Genomic DNA, 16,444 nt, shown 5'->3' with positions numbered 1-16,444 from the left:
TCAATCCACAGTTACATTCATTTTTCACCGAGATCTTGTGTTTACGATGGGAGTTTGAATATGTTGTCACTAAGACGACCAATACACTCTTAGATATAAGGGTTCCAAAAGGGTCCTTCTACAAGGGCTAAGGTTCTACCTGGAACCATTTGCTTCTGAAAAAAGGGTTTCAAGGGTTCTTGTTAACACTAATGGTTCCAGTAAGAACCATTTTGATCCAGATGACCCTTTAAAACCCACTTTCCTGAATAAAGGGTTTTAAAAGGGTTCTTGGCGGAACCCTCCAAAAAGGGCCAAAAAGGATTCTCCTATGAGGACAAGCCGAAGAACCTTATATGGTTCTACTGAGCACTTTTATTTCCAAGAGTGTAGGGTTAAGGTCTGGTGACCAATCCATGTGTGAAGATGATGACTCATGCTTTCTAAACCATTCTTTTTTTACAATTTGATAAATCATGACTTTGTCCGATTAGAATATGCCTGAAAAACATGTACAGCACAAATTATTAGAGTATTTGACTTGTCTTTTTTGGCCTGGGAAGAATAATGTAGTCACCATTTGGAAACCGCAAGAAATAGACGGAGGGGAGGGGGGGTAATGAGGCAAAACCTCCACCAGAGGGAGTGCTTGGCCTGGGTGTTGCATTGCTTTGTTGCCTTATAAAACTGTTGTGACAGCACAGCCTCTGCTGATTGCAGGCTCAGTCTGTACCGGAAAAAGTGTCTGAAAAAAGGGTGAAATAGAACGTTGGAGGCGTTAAATATCACAGAGGAGGAGTCAAAGGGGGGGGGATGGGGGGCACGCTTTGGTGAAAGAAGAGAAGGACGGAGGTGAACGCACAGATGGAGGGAGATTCACGACGTACAAGTGGACACGGAAACACGGTCATGAACGTCATGATTGAAGCAGGGAGAGTCTCCGACAGAAGCCTGAATCTCCGTGACTTTCCGCAAAACACACGAACAATAAAAAGAAAAATCAACAGTGTCAAAATAGACACTGAAAAATAGTCAATATATATATATATATATATATAAAAACAGGGGGAAAAAAGAGAGCGGAAACAGAATGATAAAGTCTTAAACGTGTTTCGAGTAAAGGACTGTGATTCTCCCTGTAAAGTGTTTGTTTCCTTCACCGCTTTGCATCTCATCATCAGATAAGAGACCGAGCAATGGCCGTGTAAACAAAACCCAAAAAAAGAAAGGAGCCGATAAAAAAAAATAAAAATAAAGAAGTCTGTAGGTGTGTATCCGCGTGTCGAGCAGCAGCAGCGCACGCTTCTACTTCCTCTCCAGCTCGTCCTGGGATTATTAGCCGTCGGAGCGCCACGTCTGACGCGCCTCCACTTCCTCTGAGACGACCAGCAGGAGTTCACAGTTCTTCCCTCGCAGCTGCAGGCGGAGAAACTTCCTACAACAGAAAGCCACGGTTGTTATGAAGCTGGAAGAAGCTAATAATAATAATAATAAAAGAATATAAACTAGTGCTGTCAACGTTAACGCGTCAGCGGCGTTAAAAAAAGGGCGGGAAAATAGGCGCGTGACGTCATGTTTACGTGACTCAGGATTGTTAAAATGAGTCTCTAAAGTAACGCTGAACTTTAAAAACATAGACACACATACTCAGTACACAGGTACGCTGGTTATTTGTAAGCGCTGCTCTTTTCCTTTAATAAACAGACCGCTCCAGTTCCATTTTGGGCGTGCTAACGGCGCTAAAAGGAGCTAATGCAGCTAACGGAGCTATCTGGTAAACGGTGCCTGGACTCCCGTGTCGCGGCACGTAAACATGACGTCGTGAGCGTCTCTTTCCGGTCAGTCGTCATGGAAACGTGCCGTGCGTTAACGCGCGTTAGCGCTATTGCACAGCACTAATATGAACAAGAAGCACTCGGAGAACGCAGACCTCCACAAAATAGCAATAAAAATGGTAATAGCATGTATGGATCACGCCCGAGATGTAATCACTTGTTCCTGGTCCCATTGCGGACATTTCATTAAAATTTCATCCAAATCTATCTGCGACTTTTTGAGTTATGTTGCCAAACAGACAGACAAACTCGGAAGAAAACATAATATACCTCCCGGCGGAGGTCAAAAATGAAACAAAGGGTTGTTTAGAATGAGTAAACCTGCTTCATGTCAGACAACCAATGAGAACAATGAGGTCTTTGTCCCAACCCTCTGTCTCTCTCCTGCTTTCTTTGTTGTTGTTGTGGTTGTTGTCGTCATCCTCTCCTGTGTGTGTGTGTGTGTGTGTGGGGATTGTTAGGTCTCCACACTTTATGTTAACTTTTACTTTCTTTCCCTAGTCGCTCTGGGCTTGGTTCATTCTGTCCACTACAGGCCTTCAGCATTTAATGTCATTTATTGAGTCATTTATTTTCTGCCATTTATTGGATATAACCTCAAATCTGTGCCTGCATAACTCCCTCACTCTCCCACACCAAAGACCATAGTGAAAAGCAGTGATTTCTTTTTACATAACGACACTTAGAGTTGTTAGTTCCGCCGCTGCCTCCATCCATACATTTAAATGTGTATTTTATTGTCGGTGTTTAAAATCCATGATTAAGATTCACCAAAAAGGCACAAATTTGCCAAACTAGGCAGCAATAAACCAGCAATTTATGCGTCTCTACACTCTTAGAAATAAGGGTTCCAAAAGGGTTCCAAAAGGGTTCTTCTACAAAGGCTGAGGTTCTACCTGGAACCATTTGCTTCTGAAAAACACTTTCCCGAAGAAAGGGTTCTTGGTAACACTAATGGTTCCAGTAAGAACCATTTTGATCCAGAGAACCCTTTATAACCGCTTTCCTGAATAAAGGATTTTAAAAGGGTTCCAGGTGGAACCCTCCAAAAGGGTTTCAGGTGAAACCTTTATAAAAAGGTTCTACCTCGAGCCGAAAAGGGTTCTCCTATGAGGGCAAGCCAAAGAACCTTATATGGTTCTACTTAGCACTTATTTCTAAGAGTGTATGAGCTAAAAAACACCGACTTTCCCAATGGACTTTGGTGCAGGAGAGTGACCACTTTCAGAACTTCAGTTTTCAGTTGGAGAAGGCCGGAAACTATATTACTATAGTTATATATTACTATATACCTTCACCAAGGCATTTACTGTCTACTTCTCGTGGTGTAAATACAACAAAAACCTCCCACCTGAGCTCCTCCGGGTTGCCGATGGGCTGAGGGCTTCGCAGCTTGGAGTCCAGGTTGTAGTAGACTCCGCCCACCTCTCGGACTCCGATCCAGTGCTGGCGTTTGAGCGGCAGCCGCAGCGGACCCCAGCGCAGGTTGGACGGCACGTTGAGAATGAAGCCCGTCACGTTGGAGAGCTCGATGCTGCCGACGTCCCTGAAGGAACGGAAAAAAAGGTTCGGGGTTTAAATCACGGGGCCGTGAAGACGCTCTTCTTACGGAATTAACACGTTTAAGATGAATTACGAACGTCTTCTGTACGTTTACACCTTTATTTGCATGAGGGTCAGCTGACACAAGTGGGTCCAGCTAACTTAATCCTAATCTGCTGCCTTTGTCCTACAGGAAGATAGTGTAGAACCAGGAGAAAGAACCCACACACACACACAGACAGGGAGAACATGCAAACTAGAGCTGAAACAATGATTTTTAATTGTTTTAGCTTCTTAAATGTGAATATGTTCTTTGTTTCTTTGCTCCACATAACAAAGAAATCAACAAAATCAACAAGACATTTGATAACGTTGTGAATTCCAGGTTTGACAAACACTTTTTTTCTGACATTTTCTGACATTTTCTGAACCAAACGAACCTGGATCCGAATCAGTGACCTTCTTGCTGTGGGGCAACAATGCTAACCACCGTGAACACCGGGCAAAATGCAAACGGTCGTGTGTTTTTAACCACAGTGTGTCCACACTTGTAACCTGAATGCACTCTTAAAGGCAGAAAAACACACTGTAAGAAAACAATCTTTAATTTGAGGGTTCTTTCAAACTTAAAACAGATCTCTACAGCATGTTTTAACCAGCAGACGTGCACGCCAACACCACGTTACAGGTTCACTCCCTGCTGCGTTGTTGTTTTTGTCACTCGATCAGAGGGCGGGGGGGGCCAGTTGGGGGGGGGGGGGGGGGGGGTTGGGCGAGCTTTGATTTGGTTTCCTGTTTTGGCCGAGACAGAGGAACGGGAATTTGGTGTTTTCTGATAACATTAATGTTCTCCCTGATAAAAGCAAAGACTGCGGCTGTTATTGTTGTCAAACAGTAACAAGCGAAGCTAATGATGATGATGATGATGATGGTGATGGAGGAGGAGGAGGAGGAGGAGGAGGAGGAGGAGGAGGAGGAGGAGGAGGAGGAGGAGGAGGAGGGGCAGCAGGAACGCTGATAAAATAAAATAGGTCTCGGACTTTGTCAAACAACAAAAATGAGAGCGAACGACTGATTAGATTTGCTGAGGCACAAAGAGGACACACGGAGCCTTACACTTATTTTGAAATGATTAAATTCAACATTTAATGATATAATATAAGCGTTTTAATTACAAATGTCTACATGTTATATGCTGATTTCATGTTTTAATTCTGTTTGCGTTATTTACAGATTCATTTTGCGTCATAAACATGTTTTTTTTTTGTTATATATGAAAACAAACACTTTACTTTGAAATGGTGTCCATTGTCATCCTCAGTATTTGTAATTGCAACAGCATGATGGATTATCAAGACATAATCTTCATTTCTAATCACTAAACCTTTAATTTTCCCCAAATTGTTGGACTTTTTTCACTCCAGACCAGACTAGAAGTTCACTCTGAGTTTGAGGCCCCCGATTTAAATGCTGGAACATGCATTATTTCCGACATAGGTCTTTTTACCCTCGGTCTTAAAGGCTCTTTTCACTCCATGTTGCTCCATGACCGTGAATGACCGCTCTTTTGTAATTGGTCATCCATGTTGTGAGCGCGTGTTTAAAAAAACATCACGGCCGTTACCCCAGAGGCTTCTGGGTCAGGTGTAAACATCGCTGGAGCCCGAGCGACAATGGCGTCGCTTGTGCTACACCAATTTGAGCCAAGCTAGCCTTTAGGGCGGACACACGTTACATATGGAAAACAGGTCAGGAATGTAAATGTGGCATTTGGAGAAAAGGACCACAGACGTTTTAAACGCACAAAAAAGGTACACGCTTATGAGCGTATCACGATATTAAGGCTGCCTGGATTTATTTAGATTTTACGGCTGTAGAATTGTCAAAAGAAATGTTCAATGAGTGAGTTCTTCAGCAGCTTTTTTACAAGGTAACTTCCACTTTCCATATCTGGCAGTTATTCAACCGGTTAGGCATTGAAGCTGATGTCACAAATGCGTGTGATTGGTCGTTCGGCGGAAGTATATACACTACCGTTCAAAAGTTTGGGGTCACTTAGAAATGTCCTTATTTTTGAAGGAAAAGCACTTTGTTTTCCTCAATTAAACGACTATTCTAGCTGCAAACGTCTGGAAATGGTCCTCTATACGTACATATTCCATTGAAAACTTGATGTTCTAATGGTACATTGTGTTTGCTAATGGCATTAGAAGGCTATTGGATGATTAGAAAACCCTTGTGCGATGATGTTAGCACAACTGAAAACAGTTTTGCTGGTACTTTGACGATTATTTCTAATCTTGTCAATGTCTTGACTATATTTTCTATTCATTTCGCAAACTCTTTTGATGAATAAAAGTGTGACATTTAATGGAACAACACCAAAAAAAGTGTATAGGTGAGCCCAAACCTCTGAACGGTAGTGTAAGTGCGACGACAGGATGGCGACAGAAGGGTTAAACAGATGTTCCTGTACCGCAGATGCATATTCTTTAAAAAGACAAATATAGATTGCTTAGTTTCCTTTGGTTTAAGCTGTGAGTGACCTCTCAGGGGAACATCTCAGGGTCAGAGGTCGTATATACACACACACACACACACACACACAGCGACGAGTTATTTTTAACGACAAGCTCTGAATACTGTACCTTCTTTTATCCCACCAAACCGCCTCGAAGCCCCGGGTCTGCAGCGCCGCCATGATGACGTTGACGTCGTAGTTCCCGTTTCCCAGCATGCTCTTCTTGTGAGGAGTCACCAGCGTGCTGGGAGAGAGCCTGCAAACGGGACCGCAGTGAAGACGAGTCATGAAGATATGTCGAAATTCTGGTTATTTTCCAACCACAGTGTTACAGAGTGATACTGGAAAATATTTGTGTTGGTCTATTTTTACACCGTTAGTCAACTATTTTGACAATCGCTTAATCAGTTTGAACGTTTTTTCGTCTGATTTCTCAGCTTCTTAAATGTGAATATTTTCTAGTAGTTTTTTTCCTACACAGAACAAAGAAATCATTACAACTGAATCATTTTGGTTTGTGGACAAAAACAAGACATTTGAGAACATCCATCATTTCCAGGTTTGGGAGACAATAATCAACATTTTCTGACATTTTAGTACATTTTAGCTCGACTCTAGATCAGCGATCGCTGCCTGTATTTCACACACATTTCAACACACGACGGCAGCTTTGAATACGTCACCTCTGGTATATCTCCTGCAGGGTGTCCCGACTGAAAGCCGTCCCGTCCTGGAAGACGTTGTTGAGCGCGTGCAGGGCGCACAGCTCCCTCCGCTGCTTCTCGTGATAAATGGTCGGAGGTGTCAGAGAGGATTGAGGAGGTGCTGGTGGGGTGAGGGACGAGGAGGACGACGAGAGATCCTGCTGCTGCTGCGAGTCCCTGGGATCCCTGCTCCTCCTTTCCTCTGCTCCCACCACCAAAACCTCTCCTCCTCCTCCACCACCTCCTCCTCCTCCTCCTCCTTTCTGCTTGCTAACCTTCCAGGGCATACATCCCAGCTCCTGCAGGCCGCCTCTCCCCTTCCCCTTCCACTCTCCGGCCGGGTACGGAGCACTTCCCATGCCTGGACGTTCACCTGCGCCGCTGCCTCTGCCACCTCCTCCCACCCCGCCACTACCTCCACAACTACAACTTTCAGGACGCTACATTTGCATCACGGCAACCATTGCCATGGCAACCTCTCAGCCGCGAGGAGGAGAGGAGCCTGTGTGTCTCCGCGTACGCTTGAGAGGGAGGTGGTGGAGGGTGGTGGGGGGGGGGGTTACGAGGTAAATGAGACCCGTGGCTGTTTAACACAGCAACACCTGCTCTCTCTGAAGGACGAACGCCAGGAAAAAGGTCACAAGGAGGGAGCGGACAAAGACTGCGACTCCAGATTAGAATAACTCCAGCAGCCACAGCGCAGCGGCGCCGTCAATCAAAGAGCCACCGGTTGATCCCTGTACGTTTCCACGTCCTCCATTCTCACTGGGTTTAGCGTGCGTCGACAGCTCTTTCCATCCAGTCACCGAGACTATAGAGCTTTGCACTTCTTTCCATCAGCTGACTGGGCTGCTGACCATGAGGGCCTCACTTCCACTGGAACAGATGCAGCAGGAGTCTGACGCCGAGCCTGAGGAAGATAAAGCTTGTTAGTTGCAATCGTTCTACTGTGTATATACGAGGGTATGTGATCAGAGCGGAGCTGAGGAAGTTTGACGGGAGTAACAAACAATCACCTTATCTCTCACTGTGTCTATACCAGCGTGTGATGTATATGTGAGGATAGAGGAGGATGAGGATTCCTGTGAAAAGTGGGTATCTGACTTTACTCCTGTTTACACCACTGTATTTTAACGTTAGCGTTGCTTTGAGAACTCAGTGTTTTCTCAGGTGGTTTGATTGAGAACCACTGAGTTACACAACTCTAGTAAACAGCAGCTAGAAACGTTAAAATAAATGGTTCTCAAATGGGGGTCAGTCAAAAAAATAGTGTAATATATTATTCCAAGAGATACACATGAGGTGTGGGATGAATGAAAGAATATAATATACAACATTTGATCATGTCAACTGAGAAGCTCTGCATTGAACAACCCCCTCTTTGTTGTTGTTGTTGACAGATGAAGCTGCCACAGAACTATCGAAGAAGAAGAAGGTAAACATTCGCAGCAGTGTGTGCTGTGTGTAAGAGGAAGCAGGCTACTCCAGTAAGCTAGCATAAAAACACAACATGACAATAGCACAGAATGATTCACTCACATTACAGACGAATATCTGCTGTTAGTAGCAAACACACACACACACACAGGTGACAATAACAGTCACATTTTGTACTTGTGGCTCTTCTTCTACGTGACACAACAACACAAGCTGCTCTGTGTGTGTGTGTGTGTGTGTGTTTTTGCTTCTTTTTCTTTTTTTTTTCACGCCTCATAACTTGGTCTTCTGTCGCCGCGAGGACTCACCTGGTTACGTTAACTTCCGGTGGCGAAACAACGCGACTGTGCTACACGAAGCGCGTCGGGGAGGAACAACAACACAGGTGAAAGAAGCCCGAGTGAGTGTGAACGTGTCTCTCCTCTCTTTCCACCAAAGCCTCCTCTCTCTCTCTCTCTCTCTCTCTCCTTTGTCTCTGACACTTTTTTCCTGCTCTCTCTCTCTCTCTCTCTCTTTCTCGTTCTCTCTTTCTCGCACATGCGCAGTAGCGTCTCTGTCTGGCTCCATGTTGCTCTCACCCGCCTGCGTCACAGGGGGAGGAGCCGAGGAGCACGGACTACTAACTTCCTCCCCCTCGGACGCACAAAACCCCACATTTTACTCTAAATTCTTAACCGTACTGTGATGTAATCAGTGTGTGAAGTGTCCACATGAACATACACGTGTGTGTGTGTGTGTGTGTGTGTGTGTGTGTGTGTGTGTGTATGTTCTTGTACTTGCGCCATACTGAGGACCAGTGAGGGTTTTTAACCAACAAAGTGAGGACATTTTTACGGAGTGAGGACATTTTGGTCGGTCCTCACTTTGTTTTCGTTGAAATCACTTCCTTAGGTTGGTATAACATGCTATACTCAATTTATCAAAAAAAAAAAAAAAATCAAATTTTGGACGACATAGTATGACTTTTTTTTGTCAAATTTTGGACCAAACATTTTGCGTCAAATTTTTTATCAAATTTTGGACCAAACATTTTGGGTCCAATTTTTTTTTTCAAATTTTCGACCAAAAATTTTGCGTCAAATTTTTGACCAAACATTTTGGGTCCAATTTTTTTTTTTTCAAATTTTGGACCAAACATTTTGCATCCATTTTTTTTGTCAAATTTTGTTTCAAATTTTGGACCAAACATTTTGGGTCCAATTTTTTTTTTCAAATTTTGGACCAAAAATGTTGCGTCCATTTTTTTTTTTCAAATTTTGGACCAAACACTTTGGGTCCAATTTTTTTTTTCAAATTTTGGACCAAACATTTTGGGTCAAATTTTAGTAGATGTCATTCATGAAGTAGATATTTGTAATTGTGTTGATTTATAAAGTGGAAATGCTGATCCTCACTTTGTCAGCTCTTTTACCCGGTCCTCAGTATGCAGCAAGTACAAGAATGTGTGTGTGTGTGTGCTACTAAATCAATGTGAAAACAGCTATTAAAATACAGGGCCTGCGCAAGCATTTATGGGGCCCAAAGATGAATTTGTTTTTGGGGCCCCCCACCATCGCACACACACACCCTAATACAGGGGTCTCAAACTTGATGTCCTGTGACCCTACACTTATTTTGAAATGATTGAATTCAACATTTAATATTTTACATGTATATATATACATATAGACATATATACGGTCTGCTCCAGAGCAGCTGTGGCTACACGTAGCTTACCACCACCAGTGAGAATGTGTTAATTAATAATAGCCAATTTGTAAAGCGCTATTGGTGTCTAGAAAAGTGCTCTAGAAATGTAATGAATAATAATAATAATAACATACATGTATATGTATATATACACATGCTTGTCTAGTGTTTTGATTCTGTTTTTGTTATTTACAGATCCATTTTGCATCATAAATATCGTTAGCCTAATAGCATAGTTGCCTAAGTCATATCTGAATGTTTTCGGAAAACAAGAAAAAAACAAATTTTTTAGCAAGCACATTGGTAAAGTTAGGCAGATATGTTTTTGTTTTTGTTGTTGTTGTGAGCTTATATTACAAAACAAACACTTTTACTTTGAAATGGTGTCCAATGTCATCCTGAATGCTTGTAATTGCAATAGTGCTGGGCACGTTAACGGCGTCAGCGTTAACGTATGACACGTTTCCGCCATGTTTACGTGACTCCCGATTGTTAAAATGAGTCTCTAAAGTAACGCTAAACTTTAAAAACAGACGCGAACATACGCAGTACACGGGTACGCTAGTTATTTGTAGCGCTGCTCTTCACGTTTAATAAACGGACCGCTCCAGTTCGACTGTAGGTGCGCTAACCGGCGCTAAAGGAGCTAAATCGAGGTAACTGGTAAACTCAGGTGGTGCGGCACGCAAGCATGACGTCACATGCGTCTTTTTCCCCATCAATCGCCATGGAAACGTGTCACGCGTCGACTTTAACATGCCCAGCATCAAATTGCAAATACAGCATGATGGCTTATCACGATATAATCTTAATTTCTAATCACTAAACTGTTAATTTTTCCCAAATTGTTGGACATTTTTAACCCAGCCCCTCCACACCAGACTAGAAGTTCACTTTGAGTTTGAGGCCCCTTCCCTAATACTACTAATACTACATCGTGAAATGTTTAGCAACCTTAAGCTAATAGAGTGAAACAGGTTAGATCTCCAGTGTTAGTGTTAGGGCTGGGTCAGGATTAGGGTTAGGCCAGATCTCCAGTTCTGGGTTAGCAAGTGAGCAAGACTGGTGACTGGAATATCACACTATCACATATTTATACCTAAAACAAACGACTGATGACGTACATTTTATTACAACAAATAACATTTTTTTGGTGCATCCTCATTTCTTCAGCAAAAAAATATCCACCGGGGTCAGTTTTCACTGCGGAATTCGAGCTGCAAACGCTCAAGGAATCCGGCGGAAACAATCGATTGGCATGCTGTGTGTACTGGGGGTGAATAAAGCTGCCACTGAGACATGCTTGCCCTTGAGAAAAAGGCAGAATGCTGCTGCGTAAAAAGGAACGGACATGTTGTTTTCAAGTTGATCTCTGGCTTCAAGTGTTTATCCTCAGATTTATTCTCTTGAACAGTAAGAGGTAAGAGGTGTGGCTCCCTATCTTTTCCCTCTGTGTGTCATGGTCAAGCTCAGACTTGTGGCGACAACAGGGTGTGGAGGCCTTTTTCGTCACATCACCCACATTTCCCCGCAGCTCCTTGTGGACGATCCCTAAGTGCTCCCAGGACGCGGCTGCATCTCCATGTCAGTGTGAAACGTGCTTTCATTAATGTCCTCTCTCTTTTTCCACCAGGTTAGAGCTCAGACGTTGACCACGGAAAGAGACGTGGGCGTCGTCTTCTTCTTCTTCTTCTGCACCGTCACGCTCGTGACAAACCCAATGCGGTTCAAGTGAAGGTCAGCCTCGCTTGTGAAGACCTCTCCCTGACCACAGAGTCCGATTTCCTGGTGTCATTTGTAGTTCGAGTCATTAAAGGTACAGTAGGCAGGCATTATTTTTGTGTAAATCAAGTCATCTGGCTCTAGTTTACAACCTTTACAGGAGGATTTTGACCAATAATAACTCTGCGATCAGGCCTTTTTTGGTGGAAAGATTATAACTTAGGCACCGACAACAAATTCCTATACGGCAAAGAAATGTAAAAAAGCAGAGCTGCGATACCAAAATATTTTTTTAAATAACTTGCGTCTAAAACCCAATAATTAACTTTTTTTTATGCCTACTGCAGCTTTAAATGAACTGCACGTTATTTCCTGCCACTAGGGGTCACTCTATCAAGCGAGACGTCTCTACTCGTATTCCCGATGTCCATGCATCGGCAGGACTCAAAGAAGTTGTAGCAGAGACACGTAACGATAACAAATATTCTGTTAGGGGTCGTTTTGTTATTTTTTTTAGTTATTATAATGCAGAAAAGTTCCATATTGTATCTTTAAAATATTACAAATATGTGGGGAAACTGCAGCTCCACAGAAGCATGGACTGCCGTGCTCTTGTCCCAACATGACTTTTAGTCCCCGGTGGTCTTTAAAGTTTGATATCCTTTATGAATTATAAAAGACGGGGACCAGTGAAGCACGAAGAGCACGAAAACACCAGGCTCGTGCAAGAACTGAAGGATTATGACGCAGGAGAAGGGTAAAAATTTAAATTGGCGTGACCATGACGTCCGACCGAAAGCATGTGAGGCACTTTGAGGACCCAGCAGTAGTGAATTCATTTGGACGAGTGGTGAACCAGCGGAGGGACGGAAATACCCCAGGCAGAGAAGGCACTAAAAGTCAAAATTGCATGTTTTGAGAGACACAACAGCAACACAAAACTCTTCCTCCTCCTCCTCGTGTTCACATGTGTCCCAGTTTTCGTGCCAGTGCAGATGCCATGTCCGTCAGCAGCTCCTCCCTGAAGAGCTCCTCCCTTCTCTGCAGCTCGTGGACAAAGCGCCCGCTCAGCCCTTTCATCTCCATCGCGCGCCCAGTCAGCTGCCTGCACGTCGCCCTCTGTGCCTCTAGGGGGCGGTCTGGCCCGACGTCCACCAGCTCAGGCCTCTGCCCGCACAGAGACGTGACCCTGTCCACGTCCGGCAGCCGATCTGCGCCGCCTCTTCCACGCAGGCGGTTGGCGTGGGTGAGCACGGGGACGACGTGGCCCAAGACCTCGTCTCCGAACAGTTCCACGGCGGCTCGGACGGCACGGGTCACGTCCTGGTTGGAGCTTGGAGCCTGCATCACCAGCAGGACGGCGTGTGGTCCAGGACTGACCAGCTGGAGGCTCCTTAAAGCCTCCTTCGCTCTCCTGTCGTCGCCCAGCGATGGACCCAGAAGATCTGGGGTGTCGACCACCGTCACCTCTCTGCCGTCCACCACTGCCGTGCTCTTGGTGCTCTCCGTCAGAGGAGCCACGGGTGATTTCCTCACCGTGACGCCCAACAACGTGTTTGCCAGTGAGGTTCGTCCTCCTCCAGTGGGCCCGAGGAGGACCAGCCTCAGACCTGGGTCTCTGGGCCTGCTGCTGCCCTCTGAGCCCTGGACTTCATCTCCAGATGACCCTGCAGAGGTTTTCACATAGGTGGATATTATACAGATAATATACAGATGATATACACATACTATACAGGTAATATACAGATAATATACACATACTATACAGATAATATACAGACAGCAGCAGCAACAGAATAGAAATAAAAGAGTCGACGTGATTATCACTGTTCACAGGCGAATGACGGTGACAAACGTGTGTGGGTATTTATAAACTTTAAACACAACTTTAACAACTCTAACTTTATCAACTTTAACTCTAACTTTATCAACATTAACTCTAACTTTACCAACTTCAACTCTAACTTTAGCAACTTTAACTCTAACTTTACCAACTTTAACTCTAACTTTAGCAACTTTAACTCTAACTTTACCAACTTTAACTCCAACTTTAACTCTAACTTTAGCAACTTTAACTCTAACTTTACCAACTTTAACTCTAACTTTAGCAACTTTAACTCTGACTTTGCCAACTTTAACTCTAACTTTAGCAACTTTAACTCTAACTTTAGCAACTTTAACTAACTTTAACTTTAACTTTAGCAACTTTAACTCTTACTTTAACTCCAACTTTAACTCTAACCTTAACTCTACCTTTAACTCTAACTTTAGCAACTTTAACTCTAACTTTAGCAACTTTAACCCTAAGTTTAACTCCAACTTTAACTCTTACTTTACTTTAGCAACTTTAACTCTAGCTTTAGCAACTTTAACTCTAACCTTAACTCTAACCTTAACTCTAACTTTAACTCTAACTTTAACTCTAACTTTAGCAACTTTAACTCTAACTTTAACTCTAACTTTAGCAACTTTAAATCTAACTTTACCAACTTTAACTCTAACTTAAAGTTGAGAAGAGAGGAGCTAACCTGATTTAACATGTCAGTGTCTTCGGGCTGTTTAAGAAATAATAGGCTATTATTTTATCTGATATTCTTGTGTGTGAATCTGAGTTGTCATTCTGTGATTGGGTCTGCAGATGATTCTTCGGTTGGGAAATGGCTGCTTGAGTGTTTCCAGCTTGCTTTTCATGTCAGCAAAAACAACAAAAAACCCTACATGAAGCCTTCAGCTCTGCTTCTTCCACATCGGAATCGCTCTCTTTTTCTTCTCTTGTAAAAAGAAAAACATATTTTCCATCCTGACTCTGTGTCACAGGCAGAGACGAAGAATGCAGAACAGAGCTACTCGTCTCAGATCTCTTGACGTGGAAGAAAGGAAGTCGCAGAGAAGCAACATAAATAAATGAATGAATGAATGAAGTGTACTGACCTGTGATGGCTTTGATAACCGCTGACAACCACTTGAACCTGTGGGAGATACCTGAAGGAGGAAGAAAGATGATAAATCACAGGCCTGTGTCTCTAAATGAGTCCTGATGCTTTCTGTAAAGACACAAACGTGGCGTCTCTCTCTCCCTCTTCACCACTTACACTCACACTGTAAACATCTCCCCGCCTTTGTTTACCTTTACTTTGAAAGCGTAAAGTCAATTTGCTGCACGGTGAGAAAAACATCGGATCACTTACGTACGATGAAGCGCCACGCTCCAGAAAGACACTTAAACAGGTTCTGGATTCCTGAGACATAAATAGAAAAGTCAACATCCTCTGTTGTTTTTATATATATATGTATATACAGCGTCATTTGTTGATTTCCGTACCACGTATTGTTCCCACCAGGCGACCCACCCAGCTCCACAGAGCTGACAGACCTGCGACAGAAGCCACACACAGCACATTATTTCACACCAAAATCACCTTAGATTATTATTATCATTGCATCAGTGTCATGTGATGGCGAACTCACCGGTTAAAGAGCAGAAAATACGAATGGGCCAGCGAATCAGAGCAGGCAGAGCTGCGGGGGGAAACAGAGGTCATTAAACACAGTGGTATTAATAAAAGTATTTAATTCAACACGTCAATACTGTCAATTTAGCCGCATGTACAATACACACAAAATTTTAGACATTTTTTGTACAAAAACAGGTAAAATGAAGAATCAAGTATGTACAATAACACTTTTTACACAACATTTAATGCATTTTTTGAGTGGTAAATGAGTGTGAACAGGTCCGTTTATGGCAGAGGTCTCAAAGTTGACCCCACTATACACCCATCAAGTTATAATGAGTGGGTTTTTCTCTCTGTTTTTTTTGTTATTATTTATAGAGTCATAATTGAAATACTTGACCCCCCTGTTGACCAGACTAGAAGCTCATTGGCGTCTATAGGTCAGTTGAGTTTTTAGATCTGTGGTTTATTTGGTATTTTGGCATTTACAGTGTTCTGTGCTGTTATTTTAATTAATTTCACTGTTTTGTTTTTAATTTCATTGTTTTATTCAATTCAATATATATATATATATATATATATATATATATATAAGTATTTTTTCGAACTTAATTTTTATTTATTACATTTTTAAAAGGTTTTATTTATTCTCTTTTAAATGAGTATACATATATACACATATACGTATATATCTATATTTATATACATACATATTTATAGATATACATACATTTATACGTATATATACATAACCATATATATTTATATATGTATATATATCCCCTTGTCTTGTGTATTTGTAAGAGTGTATGCATGTGTGGTTTTTCTAAAAATTGGTCTTTTTGGGGGGGCAAATATGCAGTAATGTGGACGTGACCCCTAAAGCGGGCCGTGTAATAAATAATAAATATAGCTGAAATATCTTCAGAAAATCAGAAAAATATCTTCAGTGACTTACTCTGAGAGAATCTGTAGAGAAGATACCCCACCACGGTGAACGCTCCTAACTGGACGTTGCTGGTTCCCATCCACCAACCTGAACACACACACACACACACACACACACAGAGGACATTAGTTAATGCTTTTCAACACTCATCATGTGATCAACCTTTCACCTAAAAAGAGAAACTGTGATTTTAAAAACACTCTAAACCTGAAACCACATCCACACGCCAACCACCGCGTGACCCCTCTGTGACCCCGTGACCTTTAAAGCACACGACCTCACCTGCAGCAGCCTCCTCGGCGTTGTCCTTTTCACACCGACACTCCATCGTTTTAAGCACTCGTCAGACTTCCAGCCAGAAGATAGGTGGCAGCACTGAGGCTCCGGTGGCTTTCAGTGTAAAAGCCCTGAAAGTTCAAAAGTGGTGATCGTGTTTTGTTATTGTTATTATGTGATGTGGTATCACAGTGAAAACCTCCCAGGTGTCAAAGTGCGAGAGTGTTTATTGACCCATGAGAGGATCCATAGCCTGTTTTGAAAGAATAGCAAAGGTTTAAAGGTTGCATTTGAGATTAGATTTGAGAGTTGAATCATGGGAGAACTGGACAACA

General features: G+C 42.8%; 2 protein-coding genes across 2 annotated transcripts; both read right to left on the bottom strand.

Annotated features, from left to right (window-relative positions):
- Nucleotides 1–1,314: 1,314 nt before the first annotated feature.
- Nucleotides 1,315–6,940, bottom strand: josd1 (Josephin domain containing 1; the record flags this gene model as incomplete). Its single annotated transcript, XM_083903358.1, has 4 exons — nt 1,315–1,414; nt 3,166–3,360; nt 6,005–6,133; nt 6,561–6,940. The coding sequence occupies 4 exons, from the start codon at nt 6,938–6,940 to the stop codon at nt 1,315–1,317; spliced, it is 804 nt and encodes a 267-aa protein (XP_083759484.1).
- Nucleotides 6,941–12,392: 5,452 nt separating this feature from the next.
- LOC310939110 (GTPase IMAP family member 1-like) lies at nt 12,393–15,912 on the bottom strand (the record flags this gene model as incomplete). Its single annotated transcript, XM_083903777.1, has 6 exons — nt 12,393–13,096; nt 14,361–14,411; nt 14,618–14,668; nt 14,752–14,802; nt 14,898–14,948; nt 15,843–15,912. 6 exons carry the CDS (start codon nt 15,910–15,912, stop codon nt 12,393–12,395), a joined length of 978 nt encoding a protein of 325 aa, XP_083759903.1.
- Nucleotides 15,913–16,444: the final 532 nt, after the last annotated feature.

The sequence above is a fragment of the Microchirus variegatus genome (assembly GCF_963457635.1).
Source record: "Microchirus variegatus genome assembly, chromosome: 17".
Taxonomy (NCBI): Eukaryota; Metazoa; Chordata; class Actinopteri; order Pleuronectiformes; family Soleidae; genus Microchirus; species Microchirus variegatus.
The sequence above is the reverse complement of the archived record's forward strand: the minus strand, read 5'-3'. Positions and strand labels throughout refer to the sequence as shown.